Below are 16848 nucleotides of genomic sequence, written 5' to 3' on the forward strand. Positions count from 1 at the left end.
CACAGGTCTAGTGGCTTGCTCCATCCAGGTGAATTTCCTGGGTCCGTTACATTATCGGGTGTTACAACATTTCAAAACACATCATTTGTGGAATGGTCTAACTTACTCCCAGTTAGTACCCTTGTCGGACGAGGCGAAGGAGGAAATAGGGTGGTGGCTTCCCCACATCAAGACCTGGAACGGGAGAGTTATCTACAATTCAACCCTAGACCTTGTCATAGAGTCTGACACCAGCAGGTTAGGATGGGGCGTGAGGTGTGGAGATTTTTCCACAGGAGGAAAGTGATCACAAGAAGAACAGAGGTTACATAGCAATTGTTTGGCGCTCCTTGCCGGCTCCTTTGCGGTTCAATTTTGGACCAAGGACCGGATCCAATCCGGAGTCCTCTTATAGATGTACGATGTGTCGGCAGTGCATTACGTCAACCATCTAGGAGTGATGAAACCCAAAGCCCTGTCAGATCTGGCAAAGAACTTTTGGCAGTACTGCCTGGATCCTCACATCTCTCACAGCAGAGTATCTTCCCGGTCAAGTGAACCAACTGGCGGATTGGCACTCTTGCCACTTCCAGAATTTGAGCCTGTGGAAGCTGAACCCTCAGCTTTTCTCAGTGTTCTTGGACAAGTGGGGCCTGTTCTTGGTGGACCAGTTTTCCTCGCATCTGGTACATCAGGAGGCCAGGTTCTTCAGCTCGAGACCGGATCCACAAGCAATGGCGACCAATTCATTCCTCCATGATTGGAGTCAGGAAATCGCCTACTCGCAGCCCCCTAATCCCCTGTTCTCCATGATCAGTAGGGTTTCGGCATGTGTGGAAACTGCAGGCCTACCAAATTCTCCACCGGCTGGTGTCTGAGGGTTTCTTGCACCTGATGGCATGGCAGATTACAGAGGATGATGGACCATCCTAGGACTTTTGAAACCGGCTGAGATCCTCTTGTCCAAGAGTTGGGCTAACATCATGGTCAAACATTCTAGGTCAGCCTGGACACAATGGATGCCTTGTTTTCTGACTGGTTGTGGATCCCGCAGTCACTGATTTAGGGAATGAATGAATGTTTTATTGTGTGATTACTTAAAATCATTGCAATATAAAGTTAAAAGCATATGTCATGAATTAAAACGTAATCCGACTTTAAAATCAGATCAGTGAGCGGGTATATACCCAGCCAGTGCTGACTGTGTGGTTAACAAATAAAAATAAAATATCACCATAGTTCATTCGTTTAGTCCCTCGGAAAAATAGTCCTTGCAGAGCTGGGTTTTGTTGTGGTGGAGCACGTCATACTGTTAGTCACTCCCTCCCTGTGCCATTTTTTCTTTTAAGAGTGAACGTGCTTGGTAGATAAATTTGCTGAAATTGGCCCCATGTGCTTCATGGTATCCAAGGTGTAAAGCTGGCAGATGGCGTTCTTTGCTGTGCGTGTGCCCAGTGAGAGAAGTATGGGCCTGAGATAGATATGGCAATCTTGTGCCGGGCAGCATAGGAGTTTTTGTGCCAGGTACTCCCTTCTATAGTTTCATAGCCGGCACACTGGGATATCTGTGAGTGCTTTCCAGGTTGGGTATATATTATATTTATTGGGAAGTGGGTGTAATCTTGTAGTTAAGGTCTGATGTAATGCCTGACTCCCCACAGCCTGCGTGCCATAGTGCTATGGTTGTATGTAGGATTTGTGGAAGGCACAGAGTTTCGGGGAAGTCCCTGGCAGCAAATTATTCTATGTCCAGTTTGCTTGAGCTGAAACGCAGTTGCTTTTTTATAGTTAATTTGATGGTGGCACATTCAATTCTACTCTGGTCCCAATTCTCAATGGCTAGCTGCAGTAGCTCCTTTGATGCTGAAAGTTTAACAGACCAGGAATTGTTTGGTTTTGAAAAGGTGCTTTCTATGACATTTTTCTTGGATGAGGACAAACTCAAGGCGGATCAAGGTGTTTCTTGTGAATGCAGGCAGGCAATATATTTGTTTGTACGCATCGAAATGATTTTTCTCCAGGTCCTCAGCAAGCATTCCCGGAAATGCCTGTTACGCGTAGGTAAGGGTTGGTAGCAGTTTGGCCCACAATACCCTTCGGATAGCCATAGTTGTTGGGCTGTCTAGCGTGGCATGTAGCTTGCAGAGGGAATGCGTGATTATCTTTCCTTTCAGCTGCAACTAATCTAGGTGGATTGAAGGGTGGTCAGTCTTGCTTAGCCAAGCACCTAGGTAGTTGTAGCTTTGCACGCAGCCCAGGCTCAAAGTACCCAAGCACCACTTATTGAGCTTTTTCTTTAGGTAGCTTTCGAAGAAAACTGTTTTGGATTTGCTCACATTAGCTGTTGGCATGTTTTTCCATCAAAAGCTGCTGGGTAATCAATAAAAGACACAGGGGTAGAACGGCGGGCAACTGCTTGTTGGGCTAGATATGACGGGACTGTGATATTGTCAACAGTGGAGGCCCCTGGTCTGAACTTGGTCTGGTAAAATAGCAGTAGGCCTTCTGGTCCACCTAGTTCGCTAGTTCCTGCAGAATGGTACTTGTGTATGCCTTACCGTTGATATCCAGTAAAGCAATCTTTTGATAGTTCCTAGGGTCAGTGCTTGCCCCTTTTTGTGAAAATAGGTTGCAGCAGTGAGCCCCTCCAAGAGCCTTGGACTTCTTCTAAGAACCTGCATTCTGCGTACAACATAGCAAGATTTGCAGGCCATAAGTTGATATCCTCCCTGAAAAGGGAGCCGGGCAAACCATTGGAGCCCGGTGCATCATTTTCCAGATCCTTTTTAAAATCGTGTTGACAGCCGCCACGCTTGAAGTTGTGAGTTCCCCTGAGAGCATAGGGTGATTAGTCCTGGCGGTTTCTGGATTGCTCTGCTTGTATTGACCCTTTACCTGTGTGATTATCTGATCACTGATGTATACAGACTTGACGTGTGCTTCTCAGATCTCTGCGGGTATTGTATTCCTTCTGTTAGAGGATCCATGGATTAGGCTGTTTAAACAGCCCCAGAATTGTTGGGCCTTGTTCGGTGCAAGTAGGTCGAAGATTGCTATCCATTTCCCCTCAGTGGCTTCATGTTTTAGATGCCAGACGAGATGCTTGTGGGCCGTTGTTGCTAGTTGCAGCCACTTCTTAGAGGCTTCAGTTCCTTTTTTTGTGTGTGCTCTTTGGCTTCTTTTTAATTGATGTGCACTTTGTTTAATCTGTAGAGCTGAGCCTTGAATGTAAGCTCCAGTGCTTGTTTTGGTACTGGGGGAGCTTTCATGAAGCGAAGTGGCCAGTTCTGGATCGACATGTTCCCATTTCCCTTTGATCTCTGGCACGATGGACCTTGTCGCCCAGCCAATCCATTTGGATTTCCAGGAGTCAAATTTGTTGGTGGTGGTCACCCATTTGATTCTCCTCGTAAGTCTGAAATGTTCCTCCCCGTTTGAGTGCCCAAGGTGGTAAAGGATATATTGGTTGTCCGCTGAGGTATTTAGACTCCGCACAAGGGTTGCGTGATCACTTTCGATCTGAGCGAGCACTTTGTTGCTTAACATAAGCTTCCCTATTCGCTGGCTCAATAAGATATAGTTAATGGTTTTCTGGTTGTGGCAGGTTGGTGGGTAGACTATGCCCGGCATGGATAGAATAGATAGGGAGTTCGCTGATTCTAGGTTATACGTCTGTAGGAGGGTGTTGAATCTCCCGGTGCTCTCAGTTGTACTACTGTTGACGTTCCGTCCCCCAAGGGGGTGGATGTTAAGGTCCCCGAGTATGATGATATACATTGATACATTGATCAGTAGAATAGATGGTGGTCTTTCAGCGCACTTGAGTCCTTTCAGAATGCCAGCTAAAACCATGTTGAAGATGTTTTTTATTTCCATAAACCTCAGCTTCAAGGAATGCTTTATTTATAATGAAATGCCCCCAGAAGGTCTCCGAAATAGACTGGCTTTGATTGCAGGTTTATAGAATTACGCATACCCTGTAAGGGGGTTAGATGTAGTTGCCCAAGTTTCTTGCATGCAAATAAGGTCCACCTCTTCAAAGAGCTTAATCGCTGTTAGGTTTTGTAGGGTCTTATGCATGCCTGCCAAGTTACAAGTGAGGATGTTTAATGTTATTGTTTTCAGCCGTGCTCTTGTAACTGGGGGAGTCCATGCTAGGGTGGAGCTGTGTCTTGACGGCCATGTTGGAGGCAACCCAGCCCAAGTTGCCTGAATTTGGAGAAGGTGGTAAGAAGACTGAGTGGACAGTCTACGATGGTTGCTATGACAGACCTACTGCCATACTGGCCATCCACCCTACTCTTGATGTTCATGTTTGCATTTCCCAGGGAAGTTGCCCCTCTTCTGGTCCCTATCAGGACCGAGATTTTCAAGATATTGTTGGGGGGGCATGTAGTATGAATGGGTACTTTTCTGAATGTTGATTCCCCCCATTCCACAAACTGGCCTTTTTCTTTAAGTACACTTGCTGATAGGCTTGTATCGCGCCAGGTTATGATGGTCTGTTCCTTCCTAAGCGGCATTGTCATTGTTACAAATTGTACCCTGGTAATATCCCTGTATGTAATATGAGACAGCGAGTGAATGTGGTGTCAAAGTTTAAGGAGGTTTGTTCTATTGCCTTTTGAGGAATGCAATAGAGTCATGCTGGTCTTAGACAGTTGTCCCTTCCCTAGAACAGAGTTATTTGGCCCGAGACTAGTGACCATGCAAGAGCGGCTTTGTGAGACTGAGATTGTGTTCTTTCAAACATTACTTTGAAATGGAGCTCTTATCCTAAAATGTGTTAAACAGATTTACTTCATCACAGTTAATGCACTGAAAAGTAGAAGAATTAGAAATGTCTTCATTATTCTCATTGTCACTTGGAAAGAAACCATAGCAGAGATCTAATTATTACAAGCTTCATACAATATCCTTTGGTTAATAGAAGTAGCAGTTGACCATTTCAAAATTCACACAGCTCATCCTCCTAGTTATTTGTATTTACATAAGTAAACTAAGCTCAGTTCATTGTGCTGCTGAAAATGTTGTAACTGAATGTACCCGTGCTACATACAGGATTATATATCACGCTGCCAATTTTCTTAGGCATGTCTAGTGGTTTTATAAACATTATACGAATGAATGTGAAATAAAATTCATAGTTTAAATACTGGTTAGATCGTACATCAATCTTATTTTATAAGTTATAAAGTTATATATACATCAATGTTCTATTAAAATAACGTTAAGTGTACTTTCCCATATACAATAGTTTTAAATAGAAAAAAACATTACTATACCTGGTACAAATTACATTGATAAAAAATAGGCTATAACACTGTTATGAGGAGTTTCTCCCTCAAAAACCTGCATTTTCTGTGACTTCCGTACTCCACTATTACTTGATAATTATCCACATGGCTACGGAATCACCATAAAAAGTAAAAGTGCAACCAGTTTATCGGCTATAACTAAAAACGCAGCGCAACGTGCCAGTCTTCTCCCGGTATAGCCTCTTCCTTTAATCGTTATTCATCTTATTAACTAATCTTATGATTCAAATTTACAAAAAGTTTGTAAACACCCTTTTTTTAAATGTTCTTTTTTTTAACTATAAAGCAGACCCTTTACCAAATAAAAATAACATATACCAGTAGCACATCCCTACCACAAGGAATCTATTTTTACATACCAATGGTTTTCACTATAGCCTTATAGCCCACTGTAGAGGGCTTTACTGGCTATTAAAGGCCCTCTCCAGCGTTTCGGCTCGGGCCTTTAACAAGGGAGAGGGACTTTAATAGCCAGTATAGCCCAGCTACGAAGGGCTATAAGGCTATTGGAACATTCTGTCACTAGAGGGCAGAATATTCTAATAAAAAAAAACAAAGCCCTATGGGAGCGTGAGGGGATTGGAATCCCCTCAGGCTCCCTGAAGCCTTTTTTCACAGCCAAAGCTGTGAACAAAGAAACATTGGAATGTTGGAGCTCCAGGCTCATACCAGCCATTATAAGCCCAGAGCACTCCATTGTTTTCAATGGAGCTCCCAACATTCCAATGTTCTAATAAAAATTAAATTTTATTTCTACTGGGAGACAGTTATGCTTCGTATACAACAGGATTCGAACTCATTACAATACCGGCATCTATAACTTTGCACCAAATCTCACTATAGCGACATGCACAATTAATTCGACACCACCTTGATATATCAGCCATCTCTTGGTTAACTTCTTCAGACACAGTAATTAGCACTCAAACTGCATTTTATTTGTACCATGCACCAAATATATTATGGGGATAGGGGGTTTCAAACTCTATTCAGCATTGAGTACTCCATTATTTCACACCGGATTCCACTAAACACGCCTGCATAAATGTTTGGCCTTCAGCTAAATATATCTACTTTCTCTTTGGTGGCAAAACCAACAACGTACACCCTAAATAAATAAGTCTAACAGAAGTGGATTACGTTTCTTCAATTAGATTTACTGTTAATTAGCGCAATTAGGTGCTTTTTTTCGATTTAAAAAAATTATAGTATTCAGTATTGAGCTCCTCCTGTTGTCTAGCTGATAAGGTCGGATTTGAGCACTCTACTCCATCTGGTAGAGGCATCATAGCATCCGCTTGCGCTATATCTGAATACAATTGTTTGTATCAACCTACATGAAAGTGTTTTTATTACATTAAAAGAAATGTATTCCCATTAGTTTGGGGACCAGGAATTTGGCAAATGATATGGTACTATAGGTGGGATCACAGAAAAAAGAGAATCTATTTCTGTGAGCTGTTAGCCCATATGAGAGCTGTAAGAGGACAGCCTAAACTAAACGCTAATATTTGTGTTCCATATTCAATTTATGTCCAACTGTATCTAATTTGTCAATCCACCAGGCCTCTCTTTGCTATATGTCAATCCACCAGGCCTCTCTTTGCTATCGCTTTCTCTCCCTATCACCCCTCTTCATCCTTGGGCTATATGTTAATCACCCCACATTTTGACATTTTCCCCTTGTTCTAAATAAGTACTAAATTGAAACAAGTTTCAATGGATATTCGTCTTTTTTATTTTTAAAGATGTGCTCTTTAAATCCTAATGGAGCAACCTAAACTCATTTCCACGCAGACAGAATGTAAAATATAAGCACAACATTTAGATTTGCAATTTAAAAAAACTGAATTTAATTTATATGTTGTGTTTTATTTAAGTGAGTTGATTTGTCCATTCAATACAATTTTGCAGCGTATGCAGCCGTTCACATGTATGAGTCATTTGTGACAGTAGGTAGCAAATTTCATTCACAGATTTGTTTTTCAATCTGGTGGTGTAATTTGGGTTCAATAGGTTCTGTAGTGGTTTAGCTTGTCTACATTTGTTATTTGTGGATGATGTTAAATATGTTTGATAATATCCTTATCTGATTTTAAGATGCCACAATGTCTCTGAAAGATTCATGGTCTAATCTGAGTTCAGTTATTACTCTAAGCTTAAAATAATATACACTTGCTATCCTCCAAGGAGGGTTCTGCCTTGAGAGAGTTATTGTTAAAGGATTCATGATACAAAACAAGCTTGGCAACGGCCACCTGATGCAATAAGTAGATGAACAATCAAGTGCACTCCTACTATGATTGATTTTAACCCAGGTGAACTGAGACTTGTTCCAGGCATGTTCCCTCTCATAAAACCTCATAAAAAGGTTTCCTTAAGAGGGAGTAAACTAGGCCATCATTATAGTTCCCCACACTTGCTACAGAATCCAAGACCCACTTAATAAATTCCAAAATCCTCTCAGCAGGGTCCAAAAAACTTGCTGACTACACAGAGGTGAATTTCTTCTATGCAAGAATTCTATTGTGATAGATTATAATTATGTATAGGCTTTTGCCATCCAAGGTTTTCAATACAAAAAGGTTCTCTCATGACATCCCTAATGTCCCTGGCTCATGATTTTTCCAATACTCTCTTGCAAGTATTTCTCCATGTTTTCAGAAAAACTGACAGTAAGCTGTTACCAGAAATGATAGTTTTACAAGAGGAATTTTTTCCATTTTTATTAATTTTATGTATAGCCGGAACAATTGCTGTTTTCACATATATGTGCACACATTCTTTACAGCTCAAAACATTCCTCAGTTACCATTTTTCAAATAATTTGTGCAATTTCAGCGTCACATATTTTAATAAGTCCATTGGTGTTTGTATATAATAAGTATTTTTATTTAGTTGACATACTGCCCTCCTGATCGTATTTTACACACTCCATTAAACTTTTCCACCTATACCTTTTGTCCTTAAAATAATCTAAATCGCTTTCTCCAATTCGTAAAGTGCAGAAATTGGACAATCTTCGTTTGGGAGTTTTTAAACAAAGAAGATTGTCCAAGTCCTTAATTGTAATAGATGAAATACATTATCACTGGGTATTTGAAGAATAAAACGTATTTTTTCCTTCAAACCATTGTCATTGATTTGTACATTCTCAATATACATTGATTCTGCAGTTGATCTTAACTCTACACATTCATCCATTCATCTGACTGCACACTAGATAATACTTGGCTGCTTTCTCTCCGACACTGTGACATTGTTTCTGTATGTCAGCCAGCTGCTGCTCTCTAGGTTTGACCGTCTCCAGGCCCAATGGGTGTTCTAAATCTCTATGCATCACTACTCCAGTGCTCATGTGGGTGTTTTGCTTCGATCTTCAAATACTGCTCTTTATCTCTTTCCAATGTCCTTTATTTACATTTGTTTGCTAACATTTCCATTGTTGATTTTCCTTTGAGGGGTGATCAGGCCAAGGTTCAGGAGAGCTAACAGAACACTTCCTCCATCTTTGGCATTCCACCCGCACCCCGAATTACTGTATATGTTACTGACCAGATGTTGTCTGTTGTTTTTTTATTTCTTGACAATTCATTCTATTTTGTACTGAATCGACATGACTTTGAGAAATTAAAGTACTGATCATGAGATCAAGCAAAACGTTTATTGATTGAAATACATTTTGTCTGTGAATAAGAGAACTATTGTGAAGTTCCTCTGTGACGTTGATGAATTAAAAATAAAGAGAACAGGCATTTGCAATGCAATAGGTCTCGCATTAGGTAAGTTTGAGCTATTGGTATTGTAAATGACGATTTTTTTTAATTTATGTGTGGTGTTTTGAAAATAGCGAAATTAATAGCTTTGTCATTTACAATGCCAATATTTAAAATTTTTGCAAATAACACCTATAGCATTTGTAATGCAACATGTTTTGTATTTTCGTGACTTAGATGAATTTATATTACAAATAACTATGGTTTGTAATTTTTTTAAATAATTAATACTTAAATAAAAGTTATTGTAAATTATAATGGCAATAGCTTAAAATGTTGTCAATAACTTTTGTGAAGATTATGTTCAGTGTATTCTATTGTGACGAAAATCCAAGAACAGAAGTGAAACATTAACATCTTTTGGTGACATTTGTAATAAAGCTTGAAACATTGAGAGAACATATTTGAACCAGTTGTTGTTGAATTGTTGCACAGATTGATGCTGTGGTAGCGCTGAGTGATGTTGTGGTGGCAACGAGTGATGCTGTGGTGGCGACGAGTGATGCTGTGGCGTTCAGTGATGGTGTGGTAGTGCATAGTGATGCTGTGGTGCCCCTGAGTGATTCTGTGGTGGTGCGATAGATAGTGAGGGTGGTGTGTGTGTGTGTGTGTGGTGTGCGTGTGTGTGTATGTGCGCGTATGTGCGCGCGTGTCTGTCTGTGTGTTCAAGGGGGGGCTAGCTGTGTGTATGTGTGCGCGTGTGTCTGTGTATGTGTGCGTGTGTGTCTGTGTATGTGTGCGTTTGTGTCTGTGTATGTGTGTGTTCAAGGGGGGGTTCTGGCTGTGTGTGTGTGTGTGCGCGCGCCATTAGTGCATGCTAGCCAAGCGAAAGCAGGGGCTGTGTGTATATGGAAGCACGTCTGCGCAAGCGCGTCTCTTTAGAAGCGCGTCCACAGACACCAATCGGCGCGTGCCCCAGTCTGTACCACTTGGCAGGCAAGACGACAGCAATAGATCTCGCTGGTGACATGCGTCGCCATGTGCGAGACCTAAAATAAAGGGTGCACAAAACACACAACAAGTGCTTGAACTTGCAAGAGCAAAGTTGAACGAGTGCTGAGATTATTCAACTTCATGATAGGTCTTGGAAAATTGCTTCGTCCTTTTAACTGTAGCAGGAATATAAGCACATAAAATTAAAAGGCAAAGCAGGGCAGATTTATTCAAGACTCAAGTGTGATGACAAAGTAAGCGCTCCGTTGTTTGTGTTGTCATGTTCCTCGCTTAAGACAAGACAAGACAATTCAATAAATATAAAAGTCACACATAAATGAACTCGAATTTTGGCAGCACTGCATGCATGGACTATGTTTCAATGAGCTGTGCTATACAACATCCATCGCAGTTGGGAAGTTAAAAAGCAAACATGTTGGGGATTCTTGGTGCTGAGACATTCAGGCTGGAAAAGAAGAAAACAACAAGGGAAAAAGGCGAGACTGAACATAATTATTGAAAATTTGTGTTCTACTTTATAGAAGGCCCACTCTATATAGTATTGTATTCAATTGCCTCAGGGGGAGTCTGTATCGATATCGCAAAATGTCTTTTACAATGTAAGCCATTAAGAAACAAATGCACATATCTCTTATGCCGTCTCTCTCTCTCCAAAATCTTCACGTGGGAGTTCGATGACTTGTGCTTCTCCTAAGACATTCACCCAGTCAGTACATTACAAAACGTGGCAGGTATCTGTATGTCAATGCTAGTAAAAAAGAACATGAGTAAAAGTCAGTGTTTCATATGAACTTAAAATGGAAAATATAAGAAATGGCTTAAAATGTCTTGAAGAGCTGTTTTATATATATATATTACCAGTTTATTATTACAGCAGAGGTAGAAAAGGCATGTTATAAACAATGCAGTGGGTTTCTTTGAAAATCACATTCAAGTTAAGTACCAAGGCCTAGGTTTTACTACGAATCCTGATTCCTCTCTTGAGTGCGTCAGTGACACAGGGTGCCAGTGACTGAATCTCACACTTTAACCATCTGGAAAGGTGAGATGCTTGTTTACTACGTGGCACGCGGAAGTCGGTGCTGACTAAGAACGTGCCTGCCCTGCTATTGGTAAGGAGCTGCTCCCTTCCAAGCATTGCCCGGTATTCCCTTCCTGCTTTCGGGGTCATGTGAGGCGTCCTCACGTGACTCTGGGCAGCTCTAACTGCGTGTAACAAAGGTCCCGCCGCACTTCATATCAACAGAGGCTTCCTTCCCGTCTGTGAGACCATGAGGCTTCTCTGGGTGATCTCCCTCCTGTTCCTCGGACTCTGTCAATGCCCGTGCTCGGCGGTGCCACTTAAGGACAAGTATTCCAGCCCAGTAGGTGAGCGCGAGCCCCCTCAACCGCATAAGTGCGAAGTATCTCAGATTTACGAGGCAAGCTACATGTGTCTGAGGAACCTAACACTGGCTATGTGGCTGGCATGAGAGAGATTAGGGCACCTGTGTTTTATTCATTTATTTTATGGGTTTTTTTATACAGCGCAGACTTTACCGAAGGTGTCAGAGCGCTTCACAATAGGAACAGTAATGATCCATGAGGAGAAAATTACATGAGAACAATTTACAAAAGTAAACGTTAAGTTACATGAGGCAAAAGTGACAATTGTGAGCAAACAAAATACAAGAGGTAGCAAACGGTACATTACAGGAGGAAAAAGTGACGTGTGCAAGTTACAAAAGCGCGCAAAGTGCAAGTAGAGGTATAATACTGCAATAAATGGCAGACACTCGAGCACTTCTTCAGATCTCTTTATGGCCAGTGTATCGTAATATTATGTATTGTTATGAGTTCAACTAATCAGTTAACGCTCTTTTGCGAGGCGTCGAAGCGTATTAACTGATGAGTTGAACTCTATCCACACTGTGGGTGTTTCTTTAAATTATTGAATTTTAATAGGTCTTGAACCTGTATTTTTCGACCACAGATCACCGTCTTATTTGAAAGCAATACACAATACATGTGTTTAAAAAAATACAAGTGTAGTTGTTATGTTTATAATATGATCTAAATATTAATGTTCAGAGAGTATGAGCGGCAAAGCAGTAAGTTGCAAGCGCGTGTGTTTATAGAGGGGGGAGGGGTGGAACGTGTTAAAGAAGTTAGGATCGTGTTTTGTTATGAAAACTATAAGGAACTGGGAGTTTACCAGTGCGGAAATTGTTTGTATTTCAAAAGCAGAATTTCCTATATCATGTTTACATTACTGGAGGAGATACCTATGCACGATATATAACGTGTTTCTTTTATTCTTCGGGGCTCATAAGCACGTGGCAGTACATTAGCTAGCCAAGCGAAAGCAGGGTCTGTGTGTGTCTATATGGAAGCGCGTCTGCGCATGCGCGTCTCTTTAGGGAGCGTCGTCACGGCTGTCGCGCGTTGGCTGCAGAAGTCAGGAGTGGTGGCTGAGTCCGCCGATGCGGTGAGTTAGGATTAGTTGTAGGGGGCGCGTGTTTGTGCGTGTGCGTGCCTGTGCGTGTGCGCGCGCGTGTGTGTGTGTGTGTGTTTGTGTTTGTGTGTGTGTTCAAGGGGGGCGCTGGCTGTGTGTGTGTGCACGCGCCGTTAGTGCATGCTAGCCAAGCGAAAGCAGGGGCTGTGTGTGTATATGAAAGCACGTCTGCGCAAGCGCGTCTCTTTAGAAGCACGTTCACAGACACCAATCGGCGCGTGCCCCAGTCTGTACCACTTGGCAGGCAAGACGACAACAATAGATCTCGCTGGCGACATGCGTCGCCAAGTGCGAGACCTAAAAAGGAGCTAATCAACACCGTGTGCGCGCGCGTGTGTGTGTGTGTGTTTGTGTTTGTGTGTGTGTTCAAGGGGGGCGCTGGCTGTGTGTGTGTGCACGCGCCGTTAGTGCATGCTAGCCAAGCGAAAGCAGGGGCTGTGTGTGTATATGAAAGCACGTCTGCGCAAGCGCGTCTCTTTAGAAGCACGTTCACAGACACCAATCGGCGCGTGCCCCAGTCTGTACCACTTGGCAGGCAAGACGACAACAATAGATCTCGCTGGCGACATGCGTCGCCAAGTGCGAGACCTAAAAAGGAGCTAATCAACACCGTGGATGCTTTTCTACACCTTACCTATGCCCACTATTTGTGTGTCTTGTTTTCATATGCATGGAAACTCTTTCCTTGAGCACATGCACATTTAATGTGCTACCTAATTTGTGTGTGGGTCCTTTTCTTTGCACATAGCATTTACTGGCAGTAGGATGTCTAGGTGTTGCCACATTTTTATTACGTAGGACAAATAACTTCAGCAAAGTAGATTGATTGCTTGCCCTCCATTATGGTTACCTAACTTGTAGTAGTATCTGTTACTTTCCAATTATTCCCGAGCACGAAGTAAGATGCAGACTGAGGGAGTTAGAGTTCAGTTAGTTAAAGGAGGAGCCTCTTCCTTTATACTTAAGTCACTTCCCTTATAGGTGAGCAGTCGAGTTGAATGAACAGCACTTTCCTGCTAAGGTTGTAGTAATCTTGAGGTCAGTGAGTTTCACTGTTTAGGTCCTTAGGAACACAGGGTGTGGTCTCAATATTTTTTCCATCTGAAGGATAAATAAAAGATTGTTTGCCTTTACTTATCACAAGTTTGTTAGGCACTTAGAGCCAGATTCATCAAACAAAAATCCGCTCGCAAATCCGCTCGCAAAGGGCCAGATTCTGAGAATCTGGCCCTTTGCGAGCGGTATTTTTGCATTTGGGATGCATCATCCCAAATGCAAAAATCGCAATTTTAGAAATCGCTAAATTGCGATTATTTGCATTTAAAGAATCTCAATTTGAGATTCCTTAAATGCAATGCATGGAAGTGTTTAAAATAACGAATTCGCTAATAGGGCACGCAAATTACCATGAAGTACAACTTCGTGGTAATTTGCAAAAACTTCGAAAAATGCACTAAAGTGAATTTTTCAAAGTTCCATGTTGCGCACACACATGCCCTAAGGGCATGTGTGTGCGCAACATATGTGCACATATCAATTTCAGGGGTGCAACAGGGTGTCCTTTGGACACCCCTGCACCCTTGAAATTGCAATCTCAATTTGCGAATCGCTAATTGCGATTCGCAAATTGAGATGGTCTTCCCATTCATTCCTATGTGCCTCTAGGCCCATAGGAATGAATGGGGAGGTATTCCTTAATTGCGACTCGCAATTTGCGAGTCGCAATTAAGGAATTCTAAGAAATCGCTATTTTTTAAGTGATTTCTTGATGCATTCCATTTTGCAATTCCTTAATAGCGAATCGATATTTTTCGCTATTAAGGAATCGCAAATTGGTTTGATGCATCTGGGGGAAAGCTTGGTGGTTGATTTTCGCAGGTGTCTTGGTCTTGTGCCCCAATGAATTGTATTTGAAACCAGTGAAGTGTTTTTCAAGGCTGTTAGTATGTGTCTCTTTGGTCACATGTTTGTTCGATTCTGGAGCCTCTGCAGCCAGTCTGAGTTTCCGTGCAAAACCATGATAAACAATCTTAAAATAGTCTAAGCGTGTAATCGCAAGGGCTTTCGCTGGTCAACTTTTTTGCGATAGCGCAAGGAGGAGCGAAGAATTCCCTCGAGAAGGAAGGTTGTAGATTGCTTCCATTGTATGGGACTGGATTCAAATGACGCCCAGGTTCTAGAATTTCAGTGCAGAAAACTGTGAAGCTTCTAGGTTGGTGGGCTACTCAAATGCCATGAGGTGCGTTCTTGTCCTTCCATGCTAAAGAGGTCTGTCTTTGCTTATAAAAAACATAGTAATCTTGGATAGAGAAAGATGAACGATCCAGACGCATGGATGTGCTTTTCCTATGTTATTTATTTTCATTGGTGAAAGTGCATTTGGGGTCATCCAAATAAGTTTGGAGGTTCTCCGAGCACAGTTCTAGAACCTGCACATCGGGTTCATGTAGATGTGGAAGAGCACTAATGCCAAGGATGGCATATGGCACTCTTTCAATGATTCAATGGATCCAGTTTGGATTTGATGGCAGCTGGAGAGGAAGGACTAAATCCATTCCAAGATTGGGTCGATGATCCGGGTCTATTTCTAGCGTTTGGTTAATAGTGTGTCCTAGTCCAAAGTGTCATAAGCAGCTGAAAGTTTCAAAGAGAGTAAGTTCTGACTTCTTGTTTTCTTCCAAGGCTGCTGACAGTTAACACTAATGACATTTAGTTGGTTTACTCATCACCACCCTTCCCTCCTACTGTTCTAAGTGCTATGGAAATGACAATTGAAAGTATCACTTTGTTGCCGACGGTGTGGCTGTTAGGCTGCTTCAAGGTGATCCGGTAATTAAATTATTTCTGTGCTCTTCCAGTATTGCTTTGGGTAAGGGATCAGAGTTGTCTTTGTTTTAAAGCCTGCCACTTTCTGAGGGGACTTGTTTTTCAAACGTGAACAATACTCAAGCATGCCTCTATGCCTGAGGATATTCGGGCGAACCTTCATGTAGGCCTGTTGCATTAGAAGAGAGAATACTGCACCAGATGTGCTTTGAAAAACTATGCATACGTTGTGTTAATGCTAAGTGCTTTACAAGTTCTGTAATGTACTTACGATCTTGACAAACCCTAGGTAGATCAAATCGTATTGATCTTGCATTACTTGCACGGTAAATCTTTTGTTCGTTTGAAAAATATAGCAGTTAAAAAATTAAGCTCTTATGAAGAAATGTTATCAATGAAGAGAAATACATTCAAATGTTTTATCTCCCCGAAGCACACAATTTTTTTCATGTGCAAGCCTTTACAGGGCCGCACCCTAGCCCTCATATCTGCCAACCCTTTGGTTCCACTACGCTGCATAAAATGTAACAAGCTTTGTTTGGCTGTTCGCCTTAACATGAAAGGTAGTAAAGAAGTAAACATAACTTCTAAATTAAAATACTGAGATGTTTGCCAATAGCCTTAGCAACATCAGTAGTAACAGCCAATATAAATGGTTCAGTAGGAAAAAAAGGTAAGTGGCTGTTGAGCTTACATCTGTTATAATGCCACCAGAACCTCTAAAAGGAGACTTGTCACTCATCATATTGGGCAACTCTTATATAGTGACGCACATACTTTTTTTTCGCTATTTCAGTATAGAGATGAACGTCCAAGTAAGCTGATTGTGCCAAATGTTCAGGTTAGCCACATGAGATTAACTTGCACGGAGTGGATCTAAAGAGTTATCACTTAAACAGGTATGAGGTTCTCCTGAGAAGCGGTCATGGATCCGGCCTTTGTGGTCTAATGTGGAATACCACTGCTTAGCAGAAAGGTTACATGCAAACAAGTGTTCAGGGAGTGATAAATACAGAAGGGCATTGTTATTTTAAGATGTTTATTGACCACCTGACCTTGGGTCAGATGGAACTAATCTGAGAGATCTGTATACATATCTTATGTCCTTGCTATTCTTTTTGTTTCTATCAGAAAGAAGTTGTTGTTTTACTCATTGTAATGTTCTACTTCCCCCAGGCCCGGCATTTATTATTGGTGTGTAGTCTGACCTTCTTTCCTGTGCCGAAAACACAATGAGTCTTTTTAACCTGGACCGGTTTCGTTATGATAAGTCTAATGACAGCAAAGAGTCTCTTTCCTCGGCTGGCGAAAAAGATCAGGTTGAGAACCGCCCCGCTACCCCAGATTTGGAACAAGGTGAGAAAACTGATAAGCCCCAGATGAAATGTACATTTTGTTAAACATATATATTCATTTTTTAAAAGTTTTATGTAATATTTGGGATTGTTTTTTTATCTAGGTTTGTCAATGTGCTTTATTAAGGCTATATGCTAAGGAGATG

General features: G+C 41.7%; 1 protein-coding gene across 1 annotated transcript in view; it reads left to right on the forward strand.

Annotated features, from left to right (window-relative positions):
* SMARCAD1 (SNF2 related chromatin remodeling ATPase with DExD box 1) overlaps positions 1–16848 on the forward strand; it is an 833806-nt gene that overhangs the window by 95371 nt on the left and 721587 nt on the right. The window contains exon 2 of the mRNA XM_086961941.1: positions 16524–16703. Within this exon, the coding sequence (XP_086818067.1) occupies positions 16580–16703 (124 nt within the window). The 5' untranslated portion in view covers positions 16524–16579. The remainder of the gene's footprint in view (positions 1–16523; positions 16704–16848) is intronic.

The sequence above is a fragment of the Lissotriton vulgaris genome, chromosome 3_1, assembly GCF_964263255.1.
Source record: "Lissotriton vulgaris chromosome 3_1, aLisVul1.2, whole genome shotgun sequence".
Lineage (NCBI taxonomy): Eukaryota > Metazoa > Chordata > Amphibia > Caudata > Salamandridae > Lissotriton > Lissotriton vulgaris.